The sequence below is a fragment of the Phocoena sinus genome, chromosome 1 (genome assembly GCF_008692025.1).
Source record: "Phocoena sinus isolate mPhoSin1 chromosome 1, mPhoSin1.pri, whole genome shotgun sequence".
Taxonomy (NCBI): domain Eukaryota; kingdom Metazoa; phylum Chordata; class Mammalia; order Artiodactyla; family Phocoenidae; genus Phocoena; species Phocoena sinus.
The window spans coordinates 15,130,209-15,148,019 of NC_045763.1; the positions used below are offsets into that span (position 1 = coordinate 15,130,209).

General features: G+C 56.4%; 1 protein-coding gene across 5 annotated transcripts; it reads left to right on the plus strand.

Annotated features, from left to right (window-relative positions):
• The first annotated feature begins 705 nt into the window (after positions 1-705).
• NBL1 (NBL1, DAN family BMP antagonist) lies at positions 706-12,300 on the plus strand. Of its 5 annotated transcripts, none has more exons than XM_032647291.1 (4): positions 706-893; positions 8,948-9,142; positions 9,267-9,378; positions 10,774-12,300. In XM_032647291.1, the coding sequence occupies exons 2-4, from the start codon at positions 8,976-8,978 to the stop codon at positions 11,023-11,025; spliced, it is 531 nt and encodes a 176-aa protein (XP_032503182.1). In that variant the 5' UTR covers positions 706-893; positions 8,948-8,975; the 3' UTR covers positions 11,026-12,300. The 5 variants fall into 5 exon arrangements, with proteins under 5 accessions (XP_032503182.1, XP_032503181.1, XP_032503178.1 ...); XM_032647290.1 differs by having other exon boundaries at positions 707-893; positions 8,907-9,142; XM_032647287.1 differs by lacking the exon at positions 706-893 and adding an exon at positions 6,088-7,154 and having other exon boundaries at positions 8,907-9,142.
• The last annotated feature ends 5,511 nt before the right edge of the window (positions 12,301-17,811 follow it).

The following is a 17,811-nucleotide window of genomic DNA, read 5'->3' on the forward strand; positions in this document are numbered from 1 at the left end:
CAGAAGTCAGAGAAGTGAGTTCAGTTTCCGACGTTCCGGATAGTCCTTCTCGGGACTCTCAGACCCTTCTCTGCACACTTAAGCCAAGTGCCTGGCGCTGAGGCGAGGCCGGGCGGAGGTCGAGTGACACTAGGGAGCTAAGAGCGCGGACCAGCCCCGGGTCGCACGGCCGGGAGCGGATAGGTTGGGCGCACCGCAGGACTGAGGGAGGACAGTCTCCTGGAGCCGCGGCTCGGTGGACTGGGGCGCCACACCCTCGGAGCAAGACTGCAGCACCCGGTTCCCACAAAAAGGAATACTTCCATCTTTGTCACCCGGAGGCCTGGCACGGCCCGATGGCCGGGCTGGGGGAAAGTTGGGAGAGAAGTCCGAGCGCAGAGAAATCCGGCGGAGGGCGCTTTAGAACGAGCCGGGGCGCCGGGCTCTCTGCCCTGCCCCTAGGGCGCCGATCAGGGCGGCCCCGGTAGCTCCGCCGCGCCGTCGGACCGCGCCGGAGCCCGGCCCGGGGCTCGAGGGCGACGGGGAGAAGGGGCCGGGGCCCCGGGCGGCTGAGGCGCCCCCTCCTGCGCGCCCGGAGGGAGCGGCCCAGCGCGCCCGCCCGCTCTTTCTTTTTCGCGTCCCTCCCTCCACTGCCCCCGCCCTCGCTCCCTATTTGGAGCGGAGACACCCCTGACGTCGGAGCCGCTCGGCTCGCCGCTCCCCCGCACCGCGCGCCCGCCTGGGGCCGCAGACAGCGCGCAGCGCAGCTCAGCCGAGCCTCGCGGGGCCGCCGCCAGCCCTGCCGGCCGCCTCCCCGAGCCTCCCGGGGGCGCCGAGCCTGCCCCCCGCGGCCCGCAGACAGCTCCGCAGGAACCGGCGGGCGCGCCGCGCTTCCCACAGCCGCCGCGCGCGCGGTAAGTCCCGCCCGGGCCGGCACGCGGGCGCCCAGCTTCCAGAGGCTTCGGCCGCAGGCGCAGCGCCGCGCCCCCGGCCCGCCCGCCAGCCCAGGGCACCGTGCGGAGGCGCCGCCGCCGAGCCCGAGAGCGCTGGGGGCTCGGGGCGCCGGGTCTGGGGACGTGGGCGCGGCACGGGGTGGCCAGGGAGCACCCCTGCGCCCCGAGCCGGTCCCCCGACTCAACAGGGGTTTCCATTTCTCGGTAGGAGTTCCGCGGCCAAGAGAGAAAGGGAGGGAGATGCGCGGCCGAGAGAAAGCCGGGCGGGTCGAGGGCGGGTCGGGCCGCGCGGCCGCCGGGGCAGCGCCCGGAGCTCGGCCGCGGGGCTCGCGCGTCCCCGCTGCCCTGTCCGGGCCTCGCCGCGCCGCGAGCCTCTCCACTCCCGTACGTTTCTGCCTCCTTTTTGTCTCTCTCTGTGTTTCTGTCTCCCCATCTGCGTGTCTCCGTCTATTTCCGTTCCTCTCTTTCTCTGGTTCTGGCCCCTTTCTTTCTGTTTCTCCGCTTCTGCCTGTTTTCCATTTCCCTGGGTTTGTGCCTCTGCCTTTATGTTTTCTCTCCGTCTCTCCGCCTGCCCCGCTGTGGGAGTCTCTCTCTGAGTTCCTGCGTCTTCCTGGTCCCCCGCCCTCAAATTCGGACAGCGCCCCCAGCCCGGGTCGGAGGCACGGGGCCCCCACCGGGGCTCGTGAATAGTTTCCTAGACCTGGTAAAAGAAGCGAAACCCTCCTCCTACTTTCCGCCTGCCCCGGGGGACTGGCCTGGGTCATCCCCCTGGAACTGAGTCTGGGGCAGGGGAGCCAGCCTTTCCGGGGCTCAGTTTTCTTAAGAGTTCCACCCCCGCGTGGCGGCCTGGACAACTGGGCCGTGCTGCCGGCCACCTGCCCGCCCCGCTCCCTGGGCGGGGCGATTCTGATCTTTTACACGCCGCAGTAAAGGGGGCAGGCAGCTGGCCGCCTTGGCGTGGCCAGGGGGTTGGCCGGCACCCGGGGAGAAGGGCACATTTTCAGGCTTTTCCGAGGTCCTCGCCCCAGCTGGAGGACACCAGCCTGTAACTACGGGAACCCCAGGAAAACAGAGGTCAGGGCCGGAGGCCAAAGGCTGGGCGCTGATGGGGGATGGGGGTGGGGAAGCAATTTGTCAACAAGGAGCCCCTCACCCTTTGTTACTGTGGAAACCACCAGCCTCCTGAAACTCCTCCAGTTGCTGGGGCCGCTTGGGTGTGGTTTGCCTTTGGTTGGGGCCAAAGAAAAAGGCGAGGCTGGGGCATTTCGTCGGTGACCCCCCCCATCCCCACCCTTGCGAGCTGGACCTCTTTCTCTTGGGCCTGTGTGCTAGAGGGTGGACCCAGGAGGATGTGCTGTGCATTAGCCGCATACATCTTCATCCTTTTAGAGTGAAATTTCCAACTGAGTTCTCTCCTTCTCCCCACCCCCACCCCCAAGGGTCGCAGACTGCGGGAGCGGGCAGGGATGCTGGTGAAGTCTGCAGCGGGACTTCTGCTGAGCAGATGTGTAGGCCGGCCCTGCAGCAGCTCTTAGCATCGATTTGTTTTGGAGACAGTTTTCAGTCAGGAGGGTCTGCGGGCAGGCGGGCCGTGGTCTGGGCTGGGGGGCTGTAGCCAGGGAGGTGGAGCTGCTTGGCAGAGATGGGCAGGCCTTTGGGGCACGGGCTTGGCCCTGCGTGTCCGCCCCTGGACGGTTGGTTCATGCTCTGCCAGCGCTGACGGAAGGAAGGAAGCCACCCTGTGGTGACTGGGGTCATGGAATCACAGTGGCCTTAAGCAGCCCGCTGGAGCCAGGCTCCTCGTGAGGGAATCTGCTAGGATGGACTTTCCCAGGCCGTGCTTCCCATTTCACAGGGGCAAATGAGAGGCCTGGGCAGGTGAAACGAGTGGTCAGTGGCCTCTAAACACTGTACTGTCCTGCCTCCAGGCACACAGGGAGTCAGCGGGTGAGCTTGGGCCTGAACTTGTCCTTGGACCCCAGAGTGGGCCTGCTGAGCTGATCAGGGCTGGGGTCTGACCCTGGCTCGCCCCTCCCTTCAGTTGCACCATTCAAGGAAGTCCCCTGCGCTCATTCCAAGACCTGCGGCGGTTGCCTCACTCCTGCTGACCCCCAAGCCTAGGGCTGCGGCCACAGATGCCACACCCTCTGCACCCAGCAGCATGTACGCCCCGGCAGCCAGGCCCAGCCTGTTTGCTCGAAGTTGCTGGTCTCTCTGGGACCCTTTCCCTTCAGTCAGTGGCCCAAGAATTAGAGTCTGAGTGGGATCTTCCTCTCCGCTCCCACCCTGGCAGCACAGACAGTTCATAAAACCCTCGCCCAGCCATCATCTTGTTTGAGTTTCCCCTAAACCCATTTTCTTGGAGGCAGATGCAACCCCGGGGTTCAGATATTCTCAGGACGCATTCAGGATCCAGTGGGAGGGAGGGGGAGGGGGAGGGGAGGGGTAAGGGAGTGTGGGGGAGGGGGGAGGGGGAGACAGAAGGGTGTCGGCAGAGTTTAGGGAGGATGAGCCGCCCTGGGTGACTCAAAGCTAGCACTCGTAGTGACCTCTGCTGAGGACATCCTGTGACAGGTGTCCTCTCCTGAAATTTCCATGCCCTCTTCAGTTCAATTCTCACAACTGCCCTAAGAGGCAGCTACCCCCACTTTGCAGGTGAGAAAACTGAGGCACAGAAAAGTTAAAGGGGCTGAGCTAGGGTTTGAACTGGGGTCTGTCACAGTCTATTGTGAATAAAGGAGACCCAGACCCGGCCCTTTGTGTGTGTCAGGGTGGGGCAGGGGGTGGGGGGAGAACAGGGAGAGGAAGGGACTGGGAGCATCTGGTCTGATCAGTTTGAAAAATAACCCACCCCACACCCCACATGCTTTCTGTGCGAATCCAGACGTCACCAGAGCCCACAGGTAGAAACTTCCATCTGAATCCGCTGGGGCCTTAGGTGGGAAGGATTTCCAGAGGAGGTTTCGGAAAGCAGAAGTTAAAGTTGGGGAGAGGCTTGCCGCCTTCTAAGCATTTGCTGGCCCTGCCCTCCAGCTGCTCCCACACCAGGCTGGTTGCTGGGAACCGAAGGCCTGGTGTGTGCGTGTGTGTGTGTGTGTGTGTGTGTGTGTGTGTGTGTGTGTGTGTGTTTGGGGGTGAGTGGACCATTGTACCAAGAACATTCTGGTGTACCTGGCCTTAAGGACCCTGAATATTCAGATTTATCCCAAAGAGGAAAGGGGAGGGTGATTATTCACTTGTTTTACTAAATCGACTCCTTGTTGTGCAATGGGTGCTCTACGGTAGGTGCGGACGGCCCAGAGGTCTTCCTTGAAATCTAGGCCCCTCTGGTGAATTTCAGGTTTGATTCCAGGCACTAGGCCTAGGCAGTGGGGTGGGTGACCCCTGTCTGCATTGCTGTTACGGGGGACCCTTCCCTGGGGAGTTGGGGGGCTCTTGACCTGGCTGGTCCTCAGAATCATGTGGGAGTGAATACAGATGCCTGGGTTGCACCCCACAACCCAGAGTGTGGGGTCGGGATATCTAGGGCTGGGGCCCGGGCTTCTGAGTTGTTGGCAAGCATCTCAGGGAAGATGCTAGGTTCTGGTAAGCGTGAAACGTAGAGAGGACTCCACAGGCCCGACCCCGAAGCTTGAGTTCTTGCTGCCCCACCCCCGTCCTTCCCCAGGAAGCTGCCGGGGCAGGTGTCCTGTGTCTGCTCACTGCCCTCGTCCCCTGTGTGGGAGACATGGGCCGGCACTTCCTTGTTCTGTGCCTCAGTTTCCACGGGGCTGGAGTGGGTCGGCTGTATCCCCTCCCCTGCCCCAGGGGCCTTCTCTCTGTGTTGCTGGCAGCCTCAGATGTGTCAGGTGTCGGCACAAGGCCTCTGAGGATCCGGAGGGCTTGGATTGGGGAGTGGACAGTGGGGTGATAGGAAGGTACCCACCCTGGGCTGAGGGTGCCCTGGTTGTGGCCTCCCCACGACTCGGAGGAAGGGCGGCGCCGTACCTTCTGCAAGGCTCCAGGGAGCCAGGGGCTGGCCACGGGGAGTCCAGGCTGGGATTTGAACTCTGCCCCATGGGGCACCCGTGCTTCCAACCCTGGCTGTGGCTGAGCCCCGGAGTGCTGACGGGTAAGAGACGCAGCTGCTGGGGCGGGAAGCCCCAGCCTCTTGCTTGCTCCAGGTCATTCCCCGTCGCCCTGTCTTCCTCTTCTGTGAAACTCTTGGTGGTTACCCTGCTGCTGTCCAGTTCAAATCTTAGCTTTAGTGAATGCTAACTGTGTCAGCTTGGGCAAATCTCTTTTGCAGACCCAGTGCCTCGGTTTCTTCATCCGTAAAATGGGGGAGATACCATATCTGTCTCCTAGGGTTGTTATAAGGACCAAATAAGTGAATATACATAAAAGCCTTAGAACGGTATCTGGCCCACAGTTAGCAGCAGCTCTTACTACTAGGAGGCTGGGAGGGCTGTGCTGGGCTGATACCCGTAAACCCCCTTTCTGGCCTTGCCCGTGCAGTTCCCTCAACCACGGGTAACTAATTGTACTCCTGAGTTCAATCCAGAATTGAGAATCTCTCCTCCCCCGGCCCCTCCAGCTGTCTGACTGCCCCGCACTGAACAGCTGCTTCCTCTTCACCCACCTCCCTCGACCTCCCCTCCAGGCTCTGAGCTCCCCAGGCCCCCACCCTCGCTGCCCTCTCCGCCCTCCTAGAAGGTGCCTGGTAAACCATTGTCAAACTGCAGGGAACCGCCTGGCCTGGGGAAGGGCACTGCTTGGCCTGACTTGCTGGGGGCCTCGGGACAACCCCTCTGCAAAGCAAGAGGATCGGCTTGGGGGATCCCCTTCCCGCCCTGGCGTTCTGGGACTCCCGTGACTTGTCGTGTGACCTTCAGGGCGGGAGGAAGGGATGAGAATCTGGGTGAGGCTCTCAAGTCTCAGGAAGGAAGGTCCGACTGCTGGATCAAAAAAAAAAAAAATCAGCTGAGCTACTGCCTGAAAAAACAAAACACAAGCCAACAAAAAATAAAACCTGCTAGCAAAGAGCTGAGTCCAGTGTGAAGGGGGGGCAGCAGGGGTTCTTGGGGGCTGGACGGGGGTGTGTGTGGGAGACCGGCCCTGCATCCCCCCCGGCTCCCTGCTCCAGCGTCCAGCTTTGGCTCTGATGCCAGCCCAGGCCTCCCCACCATCCCCCCGGGGGAAGGGAACTGGCCTGAGGTGGGTCCCTGCCGGGTGCTGGGTACTTTCATCGCATCCTCCCAGTCATTTTCAAGGAAAGGGCTCTGCTCCCCGTTTTAGGGCTGAGGTCGGTGGGTGCAGAGAGGCAGACTGTACTTCCGGAAGTCACGCAGCTCCTAGGTGGGAGGCCTGGGACTTGAACTTAAGAGGCTCCCGGGGCCATGCTTCGGCTGGAGCTCAGGGCTGCTGGCCTGGGGAGGCTGAGCGCGGCCTGGCCCCTCCTCTGAGGTCCCAGCCAGGGCTTGGTGAGAGGCTGGACCTGGTGGGTTGGGTTATAGCACCCCCTCTGTGGGCCCAGCTGACCTTTAGCTGGGCCCTAGAGAGGGGGGTAGGTAAGGGAGGTGGCCTTCTGCCTCAGTTTATCTCACTTCCCCTCGGCGTCGGCTACAAGCTGACACATGATAACCAGTCCTCACCCTCCAGACCAGTGACTCCCCTGAAACACTCACCGGTGTCCCATCTCCCACTACACCTTGTTATTAACCTCAGCCCCCATCTCAGCTCCGCTCCCCCTTAGCCTGGCCCATAGCGTCAGTCCTAACCTCTCCTAATCCAAACCCCAAACCGGCCCCAGCGCTCATCTCCAGGCTACTTTCATTACAACCTCAGGCTCCGTTCCCGAGCCTAAGGAAACCTAACATCACCCTCTGCCCCACCTGACCTGGCCTTCCTGAGGGATCCTGATGGGGTCAGGCATAGGACAAAAGTCCCCGGACCTCTCTGAGGTCTCTAGGGGCCAGTCTCGCCTGGGGAGGCCCAGGGAGCTCTGGCCTTAGGTGGGTCTCCTCTCCGCTGGTGTGCTACGGTGGTCAGACCCTGGTGCAGAGGCTGATTCCCCAGGGACAGAAAAGGACCTGGTGGGGTGAGAAAGCCTCCTGGATGCTAAGGGTGTTGAAAAATTAGGTTGCCGGTTAGGAACAAGTCCATTCTGTTTTCTTAGGTTGTGGCTGTACTGAAAACATGGGCTTTGCTGTCCACCTTGTGAGTGAGACCGGAAATGTGTGGGTGAGAGCCTGGGTCCTGACACAGACTCCCTTGGGATGGGGCAGACGGTCTGGACTCACCTCCCACTGCTCTCCCCGCTTCACCCCTCCCCACTGGGCTGGGAGCGGGGGTCACCCAGGCGTTGAGATCCAGTGAGGTGGGACTTGTCTCTGCTTCCGGAGACCTCCTGCAGGGAGAAGGGGCAGGACCTGAGCAGAGCTCGCTGGATAGAGAGAACGGGGCGCTGCAGAGGCGCTCACAGCTCCGCAGGCCGGCCTGGGCCCTCCTTGCAAGCCCAGCTGAGTCAGCCCACGTAGTTAGCCTGCAGGAGCGGGCAAGACCCCCCATCACCTCTCACTTCCAGACTTTTTACCAAATACCCGCCACTCCAGCAGAAGGTGGGCTGAGGGTAGCGTTGTTCGGAATGGCATTTCCAGCCCTGAGCCAGCCTGACTAGTACTGGGCATCTGTGGGACCAGTGGGACCATACTTGGCCCTTGCTCCCACTTCGGCCCCACCCAGGCCCCTCTGGGGACTGTCCCAAGACACAGAATCCCAGTCTGACCGAGCTGGACCACTTCTTAAGCCTGGCCTGCACATAAGAACCACCCTGGAAGCTCGTTAAGAAAATGCAGAATCCCACCCCACCCTAGAACTTTCACTTCACTAGTCCTCAGGGAATTCTGACGCTCTACCAGGTTTGGAAACCACCAGTCCAGGGCACCCCACTCATTTCACAGGTGGGGACACAGGCCACAGTGTCCAGGGTCCCACAGCATGTGTGGATTCCAGACTCCCAGTCCAGTGCCTTTTCCCCAATGTCCTGCCCCCAGAGGACCCCTTTGTGAGCATTGCCCTCATTTCCGAATCTCTCTGAAGCCTCCCTCCTCCACAGTTCTTGCAGTGGGAGAGTGGGCGAAACCTACAGAAGATGAAGTTGGGGAACATTGGGAAAATCCCCTTTGAGTCCAAGCCTGCGACACACATTCTGCCCTGCACTGCCATCTCCTGGCAGATTCTGGTATTGCCTTATTAGTGCCTCGCTCCATCCAATTCACAGAGGGTCAAGCCCTTGGCTTGGATTGCCTCGCCTCTTGTTTGACTCAGGTGTGAGGTTGGAGCTGGAGATAGTGATGTGTGTGTAGACTCAGGGCTTGGGGCTCTGATGGGGCATCCAAACGAGAAGTACAGTCTAGTTTGGGGCTCGTTTTTTCACCTGAGGTCCACGCATCCAAGGTGGCACAAGAATTCACAGTGACATGAAGATGGTTAGCTTTGCTGACAACCGTGGCAGCATGTCCAGGAGACCTGCTGGCTGGCCAGCCCCTTGAGGACCCACAACATCGCAGTGAGGAGGGAGCTAATGATTGTTCAATACTCAACGGGGTGCTTGGAAACTGAGTGTCTGGCTCAGTACTTGCAATAATCATTGCCACACACAGCATCACCATCCCCCTTTAGATGAAGCAAGTGAGGCACAGAGATAAAAAGTAACTTGCTCAAAGCTACAAAGTAAGTTGTAAAGATAACTAACACATGTGGGATGTGTGTGATCTGCTAGTCTCTCCACTCAGGGCTTCTCATGAAATACCTTGTTTAATCTCCATGATACCCATCTGATGCGCGTACGATTAGCAGCCCCAGTTTTGAGGTTCATACAGGAGAAATAACTTGTCCAGGATTGTGCTTGGCTAGTAAGTGGCAGAGGTAGGATTTAAACCCAGGCAGTCAGAGCCATGCTGTAACACCGCTGCCCCCCTGCCCTCTGCCCAGCCTCCTGGACCCTGCTGGCCTCACCTGCAGTCTGTACTCAGTTCAAGGGCTCCAAAGGTCACGGGCACGATGCTTCGGGTCCTGGTGGGGGCTCTCCTCCCCGCCATGCTGCTGGCTGCTCCACCGCCCATCAACAAGCTGGCACTGTTCCCGGATAAGAGCGCCTGGTGCGAGGCCAAGAACATCACCCAGATCGTGGGCCACAGCGGCTGTGAGGCCAAGTCCATCCAGAACAGGTGGGATCCCGGGGTGGTGGGTGGAAGGGATGAGGACACGGGCCCGGGAGGGAGGAAGAGGACAGGGCTGCCCATTCTCGCCTCCACCGTGGTGACACGGACGCGGTGGGCTCTCCTCCCGCAGGGCGTGCCTGGGACAGTGCTTCAGCTACAGCGTTCCCAATACCTTCCCGCAGTCTACAGAGTCCCTGGTGCACTGCGACTCGTGCATGCCGGCCCAGTCCATGTGGGAGATCGTGAGTACGGCTGCCCACTCCCGCCCAGCTTCCGCCCAGAGCCGGCGCCGGTCTGGGCCACAAGTGCTTAGTGAGGCCCCACTGTGTGCAGGGTTCGAGCCTCGTGCTGGAGATACAGACATGGTCCTTGCCGCGTGATGGCTCACTAGTCTGACACCAGCATGTACAGGGCAAGAAGCTCTGTTCTGATGTCAGTCACATGCTGAAATCCTTTCGGTGGCTTCCCATTGTTATAGGATGAGACCAAAATCTTTGCCAGACCCCGTAAGGCCTGTCCACAAGGCGTGGTCTGGCTCACCAGGCCTTCTAGCGTCATCTTGCCCCTCTCACCTTCGTCACTAGCTTGACCCTGACACCAATCCCGCCTCCTTTCAGTCTCTCTTGTCCGCTTACGACCACTGCAGGGCCTTTGCACATGCTCTTTTCCCCGTTCGGCTTACCTTTCTCCTCCTCCCCGCCCTAGTTAAATCCTAGTCATTCCTCTGCGCTTGGCTCAGGCATCATTTTCTCAGAACCCCTTTCCTGATCCCCCAGGCACTGTGTACTTCTGCTTTGAGCATCTGTCACACGCACAGTTTTTCATCTGCATTTGGGTGATTTTGACAAGTCTGTTTCCTCTGCTAGATTCTGAGTTCCTTGAAGGACCATGCCTGTCCTTGTGTCCCCAGAGCTGGCATGGAGAAGGTGCCCTGTGGAAGGAGGGAGGGAGAGACAAGGAGGAAGGAAAGGAAAAAGAAAGGGCAGCTAGTGGCGTGACAACAGGGGAAGAGTGAACGCTAACGGGGCTCGTACAGGACGAGCCTTGGCTGGGTGGAGTGGGGGGGGGTGTTGGGAGGAGCTCGCTGAGGAAGTGATGTCTGGGCTCGGGTCCAAAGGTTGAGTAGAAATTAAGTGGGCAAAGTCTAGGGCGATGGGGAGGGGATGGGTGGGGCAAGGACCTCCTAGGCAGAGGGAATGGCATGTGCAAAGTCTCAGGCAGATCAGGCAGGACAGAGTTGGTGGGAGTGGGGCAAGGTCAGGGGTGGAGAGAGAGGTCCTCTGGGGGTCAACCTCAAGGTCCTGGGTGGCCTGAGTCAGGAGTCGGTTTTTCTGCGAGAGCAGTGGGAGCCCTGGTGGGGGGAATTTCAGGCAGGGGCGGACCACTTGGGTCCCCTCAAGGTGCCCTCTGGCTACTGTGGGGATGGGCAGGAAAGTGGCAGGACGTGAGGAGACAGGTCAGGTGGCTGCTGCAGGGACTCACCCCCCTCCCCCTGGACGGGCCCAGGTGTCCCAGGTGGCCTCAGGCTTCTGGGGTCTCTGGGATTCTTGGTCCCATGAGGAGTGTTACCCTTGGGGCCTTCCTGCCTGCCCCAGGCCCTTGGAAACCTCTCTCCCCTTCTCTCCTGCCCTCCGCAGGTGACCTTGGAGTGCCCTGGCCATGAGGAGGTGCCCAGGGTGGACAAGCTGGTGGAAAAGATCCTGCACTGCAGCTGCCAGGCATGCGGCAAGGAGCCCAGTCACGAGGGGCTGAGCGTCTATGTGCAGGGCGAGGATGTGCAGGGCTCCCAGCCCGGCCTCCACTCCCACCCGCACCCTGGCGGGCAGCCCCCCGAGCCCGAGGATCCCCCTGGGGCCCCCCATGCAGAGGAAGAGGGGGCTGAGGACTGAGGCCCCCGACTCTTCCTCCCCTCTCGTTCCCTGTGGAATGTGGGGTCTCACCCTCCCGGGGAAGAGTTGGGGGAGCGGCTGAAGCCCCCCTTTGGCACTGGATGGACTTGGATTCAGACTTGGACTTGGAACGCTTCCCGGTTGCCACGGAGATCTGAAGGGGGTGGGACTGGCGCCAAGCTGCACAATTTAATATATTCGCGAGTTGGGGGGAAGAAGCAGAGGTCTTCAGGGTTCTTTATCGGAGGGGGGTTCTCTTCTTTTCTGCCTCCTAGACATGTGCCCTGGGGAGGGGGGATAGTTGGCTAAGCTGCTGAGTTGGGGTGAGGCCGTCCAAGACGCGCCAAGGCCCGCACGGCCCCTCGGTGGGGCAGGGCCCTGAGGGTGCAGATGGTGGCGCCGGGCCCTGAGCTGAGGTCGGGCGCCTTGCCAGTGGCAGCCCTGAGGCAGGGCTAGGAAGACCACTGGCAGAAAGAAGCAGGACGCTCCAGCCCCACCGGCTTCCCGAAAGGCCTCGCACCCCCGTCCCCAGGGCAGCTTCTCCCCGGTGGCCCTCCCTCAGTGGCATGGTTGGGAGTCAGGCCTGGGCAGGACCCTGCTGCCTCCCGGCCCTGGAGCTGGGAGCCAGGCTCCCTGCCTGCCTTGGCTTTCGGGGGTGCGGGGGGGGGCGGGGGTAGGGAAGGCAGGGGAGGAGGAGCCTTGCTGGGCCAGGGGGAGGGGATGACGCCCTCGACCAGAGGGCATCCTTCCCTCCTCGCCCTCTCCCAGATCTTAGTGCCTCTCCTTGCCCCCCAGGTTCTAGGCCCCTCAAAGCTGATGGAGCCAGCCTCACCCTCTTGGGAAGCTCTTTCTGAATATCGGATGCTGGGGAGGGGTCTCCCTTACTCAGAGGTTCCCAGGAGGGACCTGGGTGGGATGGATTCTGGATGAGCCTCAAGGAACGAGGAAGAGGAGGGGTGAGGGCGCGTGGGGCGGCTGTGTTCACTGTGGCTCTGCAGCTGCCTAGTCCCCTCCCCCCACTCCTCGCAGCCGCACTTTAGCCCTAGAGGGGGTGCGGGGCCCCGGGGGGGGTGCTGGGCAGGCGGGCAGGGAAGAACGCCCCTCAGTACCCACAGCTGCCTGCGTCTGCTCTTCTGTCCCAGGGCTGCTGCCAGCCCCACCAGCCCCCTGCCTGGGGGTGCCCCGGCCCTCACGGCTATTCCGACAAGAGCTTCTGGAGCTTGTAACCAGTAGGATGGACCCCGAGTTTTCTCATGAATAAATTTGTTCAACACCTGTGTTCTCTTCCTCACAGGGCAGCCCTGCTGACTCAGGGCTCCCCAAGGGGCGGGAGTCAGGCTGCACGCACATGGAGCCCTGAGCACCCCTCCCCGCATCCTGGTGGCCCTCACCTTCCCGCCATGATGTGCCCCCCGCCGGCTCCTGGCTCCCCACCTCCTGCCTCCGTCCTTGGCTGTTTCTGGCCTCGCATATACGTTGGTTGGGCCTCCAGAACCCCTTTTCTGTCTTTGACCTTTGATCCCTTAGGCCCATGACACCTCTTCACCCTCACGGTGACTCTGCATCAGCCCTTCCCTGCACTCCAGCTGGCTTGGCCTCTGGAGAAGGGGAAACGGACAAAAACTAATGGTTACAAATTGATATAGGATGTGGGGTGCTGTACTAAGTACTTTATATCAATTAACTCGCTGAATCCTCACCACCCCCACCCGCGATGCAAATACTGCCCTTGTTTTACAGAGGAGGCATCTGAAGTACAGCGGATGAAGTAATTTGCCCAGGGTGGAGAATGTCTCCAGTAGGACTTGAACCCAGGCAGTCTGGCTGAATCAGTCTTTCTTGGTATAACCTTAGTAACTGCCATTTGCTGACCACCTACTATGTGCGGGGCTGGGTGCTTGACAACTGTGGAGTCCCTTCCCCTTCACGATGACCCTGTGGGTTTGAGATCATCACCTGCATGCAGCTGAGCTCGGGGGGCCCCCCAGATTCTCCATTGAGACGGGGCTGGTGGGATGCGTGAGAGCTATGACTCTCTTTCTTCCTTGCACACATTGCTGTGACCACCAATACCAGGCAATTTATAGATACTGTTTCTAATCCACGGAGCATCTTCGTTTTGCAAATGTGAACTGAGGCCTTTGTGCCCTGGGAGTGATTCCCCCAGGCTGGGAGGCAGCGGCGCGCGCGGATTCCAGTCTAGCGCCCTCTAATGATAACAGTTGTGTACTACACACACGATTTCCTCCGGGTACCAAGCCTTCCCTTCATGGCGGCTCTGTACTGTTGTGTAGGTTATGTACTTCCCAACTACAGAATGGCGCTTCTTGCGGTCGTGCAGGAACTATCCAGGGTGGTCCTGTGTCCTTCGATGTGGAATTGGGTTGGAGAAAAGTATATCTCTCCTGCACGCAGACCTCAGTGACCTCTCAGTCAGGCAGGGATAAGCCCTGGCCATATTAACAGTCCTTCTATACAGCTGGAGGTGGGGACTGACTGGAGGGCACAGAGAAAGTACTCAGAGACCAGGTCCAAATGAAGGACTTCCTGGGGTGGTGTCCTTGGTACTAGGCCTCTGAGACCTGAGCATCAACTTGGCAGGATGAGTCTTGGTCAGGAGCTGCCTTCTTCCTGTGTATGGAACAAGGTGGGGTATAAATGGATAGATACGTAAAGAAATTAATAAGAGCTGGTTGAAAAGGAGGGAGGCAGGTGGGTTGGCACGGCTGGTGGCAGGCGTGGCGTGCTAGCCAGAGTTCAGACTTCACTCACATCGCAGTAAGAGCCCTGGAGGTGTCTGCACAGAACTGGGTTCCAGCGAGACGAAAAGGAGTCTTGTGGGGGGAGGAGGAGGGGGAGGCTGGAGACCGGCTGGAGACTGCAGTAGTCCAAGCAGGAGGTGATGGAGACCAGAATTGGGTGGGGGCGGGGGAGGCCTAGGGAGGCAGGGCCATGGTAAAGAGGCGGGGCCACACAGGAGAGGCGCTGCTGATTGGATGTGGGAGCAGCGAGTGGGAAGAGCCAGGTCTCCGAGAACAGAGAAGCATCTCTAATTGTGCCAGTTTGCCAACGGGAGTGAGATGTGGATTAGTGACGACCAATTTTTCTCTTCTCCAACCTCAAACTGAACCACCAAGACAGCTCAGAAGAAGAATTGAAGGTCCCCCTCCACCATTCTCCCCAATCCCCGCAAGGGTGGCGGGATTGAAAATCTTTACAAGGGATAAACACTGATGCAGCACTGTCCACGCCGGCCCCTCTCCGGATGGGCGGGTAATTAGTACCGGCTTCCCCTCCTTGTTTGCCTCTATAGAGCCAATAACTCCCATCTAGTTTTCCTCCCATGCTCGGAGCCTCTGGGAAAATCCTGTCTGCCTGGGTTCAAATCCTGACAGGGCTACTTCCTAGCTGTGTGATCTTGAGCAGGTCACTTAAGATCTCTGAGGCTCAGTTTTCCCATTAGTAAGTTGGGGAATAATGATCGCACCGCCTCATTCCTAGGGTCGTGGGAATGAATCAATGTACATGTAGAGCTTAGTGCCTGGCATATATAGAACCTCAATTGAATGTCAGCCATTATAATAATAATTATTGGGAGTAAATGATTGGCCCACAACTGCTGGTGGTTGGGCTGATTGTTTTCTTCATTAATTCATTGAACATATATTTATGGCAACCTAATATGTGCTGAGGATACAACAGTGAACAAAGCAGACAAATCCCTGCCCTCAGTTAACCAGTTGGTTAATGCCTCCTACGAGAGCAGCTCTGAGCAGACCTCACGACCTCCCTGGACCTTGGTTTCTCCATCTCTGTCATGAGCAGCTCTCCTTGGTCCCCTATGTACTGACAGGCATGGAGATCTGGGACAGAGGACTTCCTAAGACTCAGCTGTCCCATTGTGGCACAAGCCTTCTCCTCTAGGGAGGGAGCACCCTGTGGCTAGAAGTACTAAAACACTGAGCATCCTTGAAGGTCCCTCTCTACCCTGAAATGTTAAGGACATTCAAGACCATATTATTCCATGACTGAATTGACAAATTCAGGTGCGTACGCAGAACTTCTGAAGTTCTTAAATTCAAGATAATAACTGTGGCCACAAGGTGGCACCACTAGCCAGGCCCAGTCTTGAAAAATTATTTTTTTGAATTTTATCTATTATTTTATACAGCAGGTTCTTATTAGTTATCCATTTTATACATGTTAGTGTATACATGTCAATCCCAATCTCCCAATTCATCACACCACCTCCCCCCCACGCCCCCCCGCCCCTTTCCCCTCCTTGGTGTCCATACGTTTGTTCTCTACATCTGTGTCTCTATTTCTGCCCTGCAAACCGGTTCATCTGTACCATTTTCCTAGGTTCCACATATATGCGTTAACATACGGTATTTGTTTTTCTCTTTCTGACTTAACTTCACTCTGTATGACAGTCTCTAGATCCATCCACGCCTCTACAAATGACCCAATTTCATTCCTTTTTATGGTTGAGTAATATTCCATTGTATATATATACCACATCTTCTTTATCCATTCATCTGTCGATGGGCATTTAGGTTGCTTCCATGTCCTGGCTATTGTAAATAGTGCTGCAATGAACATTGGGGTGCATGTGTCTTTTTGAATTATGGTTTTTTTCTGGGTATATGCCCAGGAGTGGGATTGCTGGGTCATATGGTAATTCTATTTTTAGTTTTTTAAGGGACCTCCATACTGTTCCCCATAGTGGCTGTATTAATTTACATTCCCACCAACAGTGTAAGAGGGTTCCCTTTCCTCCAACACCCTCTCCAGCATCTGTTGTTTGTAGATTTTCTGTTGATGCCCATTCTAACCGGTGTGAGGTGATACCTCATTGTAGTTTTATTTGCACTTCTCTAATAATTAGTGATGTTGAACAGCCTTTCATGTGCTTCTTGGCCATCTGTTCGTCTTCTTTGGAGAAGTGTCTATTTAGGTGTTCTGCCCAATTTTGGATTGGGTTGTTTGTTTTTTTAATATTGAGCTACATGAGCTGTTTATATATTTTGGAGCTTAATCCTTTGTCCGTTGATTCGTTTGCAAACATTTTCTCCCATTCTGAGGGTTGTCTTTTCGTCTTGTTTGTAGTTTCCTTTGCTGTGCAAAAGTTTCATTAGGTCCCATTTGTTTATGTTTGTTTTTATTTCCATTACTCTAGGAGGTGGATCAAAAAAGATCTTGCTGTGATTTATGCCAAAGAGTGTTCTTCCTATGTTTTCCTCTAAGAGTTTTATAGTGTCTGGTCTTACATTTAGGTCTCTAATCCATTTTGAGTTTATTTTTGTGTATGGTGTTAGGGAGTGTTCTAATTTCATTCTTGTACATGTAACTAGCTGCTCAGTTCTCCCAGCACCACTTATTGAAGGTACTGTCTTTTCTCCATTGGATAGCCTTGCCTCCTTTGTCATTGGTTAGGTGACCATAGGTGCGTGGGTTTATCTCTGGGCTTTCTATCCTCTACCATTGGTCTATATTTCTGTTTTTGTGCCAATACCATATTGTCTTGATTAGTGTAGCTTTGTAGTATAGTCTGAAGTCTGGGAGCCTGATTCCTCCAGGTCTGTTTTTTTCCCTCAAGAATGCTTTGGCTATTTGGGGTCTTTTGTGTCTCCACACAAATTTTAAGATTTTTTTGTTCTAGTTCTGTAAAAAATGCCATTGGTAATTTGATAGGGATTGCATTGAATCTGTAGATTGCTTTGGGTAGTATAGTCATTTTCACAATATTGATTCTTCCAATCCAAGAACATGGTATATCTCTCCACCTGTTTGTATCATCTTTAATTTCTTTCATCAGTGTCTTATAGTTTTCTGCGTACAGGTCTTTTGTCTCCCTAGGTAGGTTTATTCCTAGGTATTTTATTCTTTTAGTTGCAATGGTAAATGGGAGTTTTTGGTGTTGGTTATAGCAAAGTACAGCTCATAATATAACAAGCATTTGTTAATCTATCAAAAAGAATGAACAAATGCTAACATTTTTGGTCATGTTTTCTTTAGTTTTTTTTTTTGGCCACGACGTGAGGCTTGCTGGGATCTTGGATCCCCGACCAGGGATCGAACCCAGCCCCAGAAGTGAAAGTGCCGAGTCCTAACCACTGGACTGCCAGGGAATTCCCTAGATTTAAAAAAATTATTCTATTCTATTCTATTTAATTTTATTATTGAAGTGTAGTTGATTTGCAATGCTGTGCCAATCTCTGCCGTGCAGCAAAGTGATTCAGTTATACACATATAGACATTCTTTTTTTATATTCTTTTCCATCAGGGTTTATCACAGGATATTGAATATAGTTCCCTGTGCTATACATTAGGGCCTTGCTGTTTATCCATTCTAAATGTAATAGTTTGCATCTACCAACCCCAAACTCCCAGTCCATCCCTCTCCCTCCCCCTAGTTTTTTGTGTTTTAAATAAAGGAATCAAACTGAAAGAGCTAAAGCAGAGGGACTAATATTCTATTTCACTATATACTTTTAATTTTCACAAAGCTAAAGTTTATCAGCCACCTCCTCTGTGCAAAATGGTTTAAATACTCACCCCATGTTTATCTCCACTACCCCAGTTTCATAGCAGCAGAGAAATGAAGAGGCTTTGCCAAGGTCACAGAGCAAGTAGCAGAATCAGGATTATAAACCCAGGTCATTGGGCTCCAAAGTGTGTTCCACACAGCACTTCTCAGTTTTGCTGTTGCTCACATCAAAAATCCCTGGGCTGAAGGAGTTACTGAAGAGCTGAATGCATTCCCGTTGTACAGATGGGAACACT

Coding starts and splice junctions, on each gene's coding strand:
- NBL1 (XM_032647287.1), top strand. CDS start 7,110: ATGGGCTTTGCTGTCCACCTTGTGAGTGAGACCGGAAATGTGTGG. Junction 7,155..8,906: donor GTGAGACCGGAAATGTGTGG/GTGAGAGCCTGG, acceptor CCCTCTGCCCAG/CCTCCTGGACCCTGCTGGCC. Junction 9,143..9,266: donor GCCAAGTCCATCCAGAACAG/GTGGGATCCCGG, acceptor CTCCTCCCGCAG/GGCGTGCCTGGGACAGTGCT.